General features: G+C 37.0%; 1 protein-coding gene across 1 annotated transcript; it reads left to right on the forward strand.

Annotated features, from left to right (window-relative positions):
- Window positions 1–2,534: 2,534 nt before the first annotated feature.
- On the forward strand, window positions 2,535–7,450 carry LOC137970580 (HMG domain-containing protein 3-like). The gene is made up of 10 exons (XM_068817107.1): window positions 2,535–3,000; window positions 3,251–3,384; window positions 3,823–3,993; window positions 4,491–4,683; window positions 5,036–5,166; window positions 5,360–5,446; window positions 5,946–6,071; window positions 6,248–6,466; window positions 6,771–6,877; window positions 7,369–7,450. The coding sequence occupies exons 1-10, from the start codon at window positions 2,535–2,537 to the stop codon at window positions 7,448–7,450; spliced, it is 1,716 nt and encodes a 571-aa protein (XP_068673208.1).
- The last annotated feature ends 50 nt before the right edge of the window (window positions 7,451–7,500 follow it).

Here is a 7,500-nt window from a genome sequence, read left to right on the forward strand (position 1 = left end):
AGCCAAACGTTCTGCTTCCTTGGAGTGTGGCAAGGACTTACTCTAGTCCCCAGATTGTTATTCGTGAGCCAGGGGAAATCTGGGGACAAGGTTAAAAAAGACTACATCCCAGGGACTTAACATACATGTCGATTCTATATGGATGAAGCACCAGTAACTCGAAGCAGTAAGTGAAGCTCGTCCACCCTTACGTTCTCAATTGGAATGTTTAACAGAGGGGATCTGATGCATCCATAGTTGTGGTTTGATTTGTTGACGAGATCTCAGTCAGTGTTCTCCTATTCCCATCCATCCAGTAATAGTTTTCTGGCTTAGTTGTGTCCCAACTGTTGAAACAAACATAATTTGTTATTTTAAACTCTTGTTCAGTTTCAATGAGAAATATTTCACCATTAAGACACATCTATTGCATAAGAAAGGAAAGCAGGTTCTATGATTAGAGCTAATAGTAAGGTTTTGTTCTTACCGGGCATCCTTATGTATTTTGCAGTATATGCAGGCATAGTCAGCACATGCACGGTTCATCCCAAGAACTAGAAGAAGGAACTAAGCAATATAATTCATAGTTGATTAACACTTGATAATTGGTAAATTGCAGTACTGTAATCACTTGAATATAGTGCTTATTAAATCTGTAATTGTGATAAGTGCTTATTCAGGAGCAGTGTTTATTTTAAGAATGCACTTTTAATATTTGAATGAATACGAATAGTGTGTGCAGCCGAGGCATGAAATCATGTAATTTCATTGGTTGCATAAGCAATTTACATCAGTTTTCTTTGCCACTTGCATCTCATCAATTGTAAAAATTTTGTTAAAGGGGTGCAACATATGCTGTTATAATTTCATAAAACATCTTGGAGTGTTTGGGGTGCTTATTTCAATGTATGGCAAGATTTCCATAATTATATAAATTATGTTTTCCCTTACCTCGTAATCTCCAGACAAATAGAAGTCCAAAGGTACCTTGTGACCCTCCACCTCAATTTCTCCTTCATCAACCAGCTCATTAATTTCAGCAAACAGATCTTTGCAGGAAGCTTTTTAGAACATCATAATCCTCACTTCCACTTCTCTATTTTTTATCACACTGTTGCCATGATCAAGCTCATGATGATACACCTTAATTGACCTTTCCTTCTCAAGAAAATTGGCCCTTGTGGTTCTGCGTAGCCCCTTTCCCTGGCCAGATTCTGGCTGATTCCTGGCCTTTCCCTAACCTAGATTTTCCTGTTAGTATCCCTTTTCGAGAGCTGTCTCTGATGGTCTTTACGCTTTCTAAGATTAATGCACACACAGAGTAATATCTGCATTTAAATACGCGTACGTCAAGGCTTTTAACATTTATACTGTTGTTGTTTCAAGACGGTGAAAAATATCTTAAAGGGTGTTTTGGCTGTGATCTGTAATTTATTTACGAAATAATGCTATCGAAATAAATATCATATACAAGAAATTTAAAGTAAAAGCTTCTATCTTTTGATATCTAAGAAAGTCACATAGGTATACTTGTCTTTTCAAACAGCTGAAAAATTATTTATAAGCCCTCTTTTGTCAATTTAGGTCATCATAAACTACCCAAGTGGTAGCAAACGCCGTCTTCCTAAAGATGATGTGGACAGGAAAGCAATTAAACAAGTTGTTTTGGGGGAGTATGGCTACGCTGTTAATGCTCTCTATTCAAAGAAAGTTGTTAGAGATGCATTACTGGGAAAAGTTTGCGGCTCTGTTATTGAAGAATGCAAAGATTTATGTTCTGTGAGGAAGCCTTCCATATTGCGCAATACCACACCCGAAGGATTAAAGCAGTTCACAGAGAGTGCACATGTCACTGAACTTTCTGAGCGAGCTCCTGTACTTTACACCATACTGTCTTCTGCTGCTGGAAAGCCTGTTATTAGTAAAGCAAGAAATCAGAATGTAGAAAATGAAACCAATGATGAGAGTAACACAGCTGCACCAGTGATAAGTATGGCAGCCTCCATTCTTCTGAAGAAGAGATGCCCACAAATGAGTGCCCAGGCATACAAATTTTCCACAGTATTATGGCACAGTGGAGCCAAAAAGTAAGTGAGTTCAAAATTATCTAGATGTGAATTGGTGACATATACGAAGTCTGATTCCTACAGTCTATACCAGTACATATAATTATTTTTCCCTGTTTAAAACTCAGACTTTTAATTAAATAATTTGTTAACAGAACTTTCATTGTCTTGATCAAATAAAGTTGATAAACATTATTGTACATGTAAAAAAATGAGTGCACTATTAGTTGAAGTCAATCTTTTGGCAAGACATTCCACCACAGATTGTTTTCTGATGGATTTTAATTCGTAATGGAAAATGTTCACTTAAAATTTAAAACTGATATTTTTTCTTTTAGGTATACAACCGTGGTGTCAAGTGGGGTGTGACAGTTGGCCATACATCGGTAATCGAGAAAATAGAACAAATGGGGAAAGGGTTTGATGAGAAAGTCCTTAAACTGGAAGGTTCAGCAAGAGCACCACAAAAGGTTTACAGTCACGCTAGCAATGATAAAGGCGTGTGTTGAAGAAGCATCATCGTCTGGTGCTGAATTGATTGGTTCAAATGTTGTTGGTTCTCCTGGTTCAGAAATCCCGTCATCAACAAAAGCAGGATCAATGGCTCCTGCCATGCCAAACAGCACTGCCATTGATGAGCCAGTGGATACTGTAAGCCGCACTTCTACAGTTCAGCTTAACATGAAAAGGTCCTTGCCACTCCAAATTCCTACTGCTGTCATTCAGCAGGCCCATTTCATGGATATTAAGGGGTGGCCTCCATCTCTAGCACCTTCCTGTGTTACTTGTGGCTTGTGTAGTTCTCCATTGTCTAGAGAAAAAAGTCACCCAGGCCAAAGAGGAGAGTCACTGGTGCTAACTAACCTTAATCCTTTCAAGAAAATTAAATTGTTGGTGAAGTTTTGCCAAAGTCCAAGTTGCCAAGCAATGCACCAAGTCTTTACCTATGATATAGGTAACAAATTATGTTTTATAAAGGTAAATTGATTAACAATATGTCTGATCTGGTGCCAAATACTTTACTTCCTGGGAGTGATAGTTTGTAGATTTTACTCTGTCTAACACCAGTTGATATTAATTATAACAGGGAAACCCCTTAGGGTTTTAAGGGTTAACCACACATTATTTTGATACAGTGTGGTTAACAAAGTGAGTAGGCTACCTAGCCAGGTTAAGGTGCCCTTTTTTGATTATGTTATATGTAGGCATGTTCAATATTTCTGACAAACTCCTTGTGTCTTTGGAAATCCTGGTGGAATGGCGACACCTTTTCCGTAGAGGAGTTCCGATATCCACAGCAATTGAAAGCAAGCTTGAAGCTATGGCAGAACGAGTCCTGGTTGGTTTTTATAACTTTAATGTATTTGGTGAATGGTTCTCAATAATGGCAAGTGTGACTGTCTTTTGTGTGCAGACCTCCCTTTATTTATTTATTTATTGCTTGGTTATTTCAATGGTTGATTGCCACTGATTACATTGAAAAGAAAGAATTTCAGGACATGTATCATCTGGTGCCATTAGTCTCACAACAACTACAAGAACGATTTCTGTTTATGTTCTGTCACTTACACTTTTACAGTCATCGCAAACAACATCTCCTGATTATGAGACTGTGAACTTTAACTACTGGTACCTTAATTTTTAACCGGAAACTTATCCTGATCATCGTATTTATTTATTTATTTATTTATTAGAAGTATTCGTCATTATTTAGACAGATTAACTCAGCCATTTTGACCGTAATACATGACCTATGTTTTGAATTTCGTTTCTACAGGAATATCCTGGTGGAAATGAGCTTAAAAACATAGCCAATTTGCTGTATAACGGCTTTTATTGTTTTGAGGCCATAACAGATCGCAGTCTGGATTATGTTATCTGTGGGATCTGTGGAACAGTTGGAGAGCTGTACCTTGGAGATGGAAATGAGAAAATTGTTGCAGTATTAGTGAGGTATCTTTCAAGGTTAACTATAGGGAAATGTGTGTATGCTCTATTCTTGTGTTCATCCCATTCCTTTCTTAAAGTTAGCCACAGTATCAAGATGTTCACTAACAAATCAACCATTCATGTTATAAAACCCCGTATAAGTAAGGGTTCCGTGCAAAAAAAAATGTTAAGGAGCTGTTATTCGAATAGTCTCACATTATAGTATTTGTGCCACATGGCCAAAAGTGAACCTTAAGGTGGTCACATGACCGATGAGTGTTAAGTGGTAAACTCACAGCTGCAGCTATATGAAGTTCATAATCCTTGATACAGCAGTGGACACATTTCTCTCTTCAATAATTTTACAGTAGGTAAGATGTACTCACTCTGTGTCAAAGGCCAAGATGAGAGTCATACATGTACATTATTCCCCATTAACCTATTAGAATTCATGTGCAATGGTTGCCAAGAATGTTTAAAAGTTCATTGAATTTGCAGTGGTTGTTTCTGTATCAGATCAACTATCAACCACCACAAGGTGCAACTGATAATCCCTTATCTCTGGAGAATTTTATGGTGCAATTAAGGGAAAGATGGGTGGAATGTACCACTTACACGCGTTGCAGCAAAAAGTTTCAAGTCTACCAGACAGCAATTCCTCCAATTATGGCTCCTTCCATGCAAAGTTCTGTTGTGCTTAATACAGAGGGTAAGAAAAAGAGCACTGTATTGAACAGAATGAATAATAAGTATCAAGGTTTGTAATTATTTGAAAATATCAATACTTATGCTTCTTGTCTCATTCCTGTCTCATTTTATGCCTTCACGACAAGGAGCTTAAAGTGAAGTGAAGTCAGCGAAGCCACTTACCGAGTCTTACTGAGTGAATAAAATTGCACAAAATGGGCCCATAAAAGATTGTCAACATGTTTGCTTTTTCAGTTTCACAGTGATGAAATAGAAAACCAAATCAAATTGCTGCTACCAATATTCTATCATTAAATTTATACCATGCATTGAATTTAAAATATGAATTGACTGTTATATATGAACCATTTCAGGCGATCCAGCCCTCCTACATGACACGATTTCTAAGAAAGGCGTGGACATTTCAGCCCTTGATCTGATGAGTGCTGAACATATTAAAGATGTATGTGAAAAATGCAACATTGCAACATCAAGAAAGTCATTGGTAATTATAGCAATTTTAGTATTAATAGTCTAACCCACTGACCCATCATTGGGTAATTGCAGAATCGGATTGGCTATACAAGAGCCATTGAACAATTGGTATCCAGGAAGTTGGTCAATTTTTTAAAGTAAAGTCATGAAGTAAGACAGGTGAAATTAAAGTGTTTTAAGTGACTGTGCTTTATTGTTCAAAGGTTTATACCAAAAGAATACTGTACTTTGATCGTGGGTTTGATTTGGACTACACCCGTACCAAACTATCAGCCTATGGAGAACTTAATGTCAGTTGTCATCTAATAGTTTCTTGTTAACTTAACAACACAATAAGGTGCTGCTTTGTCAGGGCTTGAAATTGCGACCAATACATTCGCATTTGTGACTAAACTTTTCCCCTTGCGACTAAAATATCTGGAGAGGTCTTCATCCTCTCCATTGGTGAAGGAGTACGGTATAAAGAATTTGTAATAGCTTGGATCTTGAAATAATAATAACATCACTGTTTTTTAGTCCACAACCTGTTTTATATAGTGTGTACAACTTAGTTTAAATTTATTATTACTATTACAAAGCTATTGTCCTGAAGACTGGGCGAGTTAGAGTCAGTGAGTGAGCCACCTTTAAATTAAAATCTGGCCAGATAATGTGGTCTCCGTGGTTCCCTTTATTACTCCAACTATTTAAAGTTTTTGTTTTGGTATATGTTGTTGTAATGTTTGAAAAGGAAAAGAACAAGCAATAAAATTGTATATTTTCTGTTCTTGTTGTTATGATTTTACTCAGGCAATGATGAAGATTGACATACAAGGGTTGTATGAGTCGCTTCTTGTTGGTTCATGTCCATGCCATGAGTTTACAAAGGTCGATGGACACACTGGTGGTTTCTACAACATTGTTTGTAGACATGGGGTCAGTGTAAGATAGTAATTGTTTACTTAATCAGTGCCTTACACATCTTTCCATTTCACTATGGCTATGAACACAATACTTTTTCAGTGTAAATGTTGGTATACGATGACCAATCAATCTTAAAGGCATTCTGCATAATATAGTATCATTAAGAACTTTTAACTTTTATATTTTAGGTTACTGCTGCTTCAAAGTTTCTGACACTACAAGAATCTGTACGTGATCCTGCTGACTTGTACCTGTCATTCAAGCACTACCCACTGCTTTTTATCTGTGATACTCCATGTGGGTTTGTCAGACACATGGATTGCAGGGAACCCACAACAACAAAGCAGTTGTGGGGATCTTACAGTGGTTGTCTGGAACAACCCACTCTTGGAAAGAAACCTTCCAAAGTATGTTTTGAAATAGTCCAATGTGTTACATGTATTTCCTTAAGTTGAACATGCTACATATTGATAATAGGTCATTTCTCCACATTGTCATCTGCATGGGGTTTAGTCAGGAAGTTTTAAATTTTGGAGTTTTTATATACCAGTATCTGTATGATAAAAGCGAGTGTTTACAACCAGTGTTATGTTAGAGCTTTCTTGTCAATCTGGTGTTAGAAGTCTAGATGTAAAGGTTCACAAATCAGTTTCTGTTAATGATCTCCCTTCATCACACCAAGATTATTTCTTATTCTGTTTACATTTGTAGGACATTAGTGTACCTGATATGGTTCCAGCAGAATACCGGGATGTTTCAAAGCCTTTACCAACTTCCGATACCGGGAATGCCCATCCCCTCACTGGGTCAGGAAGACGGTATGTTCTGGGTGACCGAATCCACAATTCCCCCCAATCCCTTCAATCCCCACAAATCCCATCTATGTCAGTTTCATGTCATAAATTTGTGTCTTCAGTCATGTGTGTTAAAAACCAGCTATCAAGAGTCAGAAAATCATAGAAAGAATATCCGTATGCTGCGAAGCTCATGTGTTCAAGGCTTTGGAACTCATTTCTTTTACAAATACCTTATGGACTACTATCAGAACGAGACCATTGTAAGAAAACAACGAACACTGCTAGAGAAGAATCTTGCAAAGGGTCAGTTTGTAAGCAGGGACCAGTTTTCACGATTTCAAGTTAGCAATGCACGAAATTCACATTAATCAAGATTTCACAAAGGTTTTTAAGTGGTACCATGACGAAAATCGCATCTTTCCTATCAAAGCCATTTTAAAACATAAAGAAGTTGCTTGGTAATGAGGAGAAGAATGCTGTTGATAATTTTAAAATATCTCTTTTCATTCCAGAGATATTCAAGTTTTTGAAAATAATATGCAAATTAGCCTGGGGGTGACATCATACACTCAACCAAATTTCAACTCAGGTTAAGTTGTAATTTCAACTTAGGTTAAGTTGTAATTTCAACTTAGTTCTTTTAG

The sequence above is a fragment of the Montipora foliosa genome, chromosome 1 (assembly GCF_036669935.1).
Source record: "Montipora foliosa isolate CH-2021 chromosome 1, ASM3666993v2, whole genome shotgun sequence".
In the NCBI taxonomy this organism is placed as follows: domain Eukaryota; kingdom Metazoa; phylum Cnidaria; class Anthozoa; order Scleractinia; family Acroporidae; genus Montipora; species Montipora foliosa.

What these genes read in the sequence shown, in the direction of transcription:
- LOC137970580 (XM_068817107.1), top strand. Translation starts at nt 2,535, where the DNA reads ATGATAAAGGCGTGTGTTGAAGAAGCATCATCGTCTGGTGCTGAATTG. An exon ending in TGTTGTGCTTAATACAGAGG is followed by an intron (nt 4,684 to 5,035) that starts GTAAGAAAAAGA and finishes GAACCATTTCAG; the next exon opens with GCGATCCAGCCCTCCTACAT. An exon ending in CTCACTGGGTCAGGAAGACG is followed by an intron (nt 6,878 to 7,368) that starts GTATGTTCTGGG and finishes TTTTCATTCCAG; the next exon opens with AGATATTCAAGTTTTTGAAA.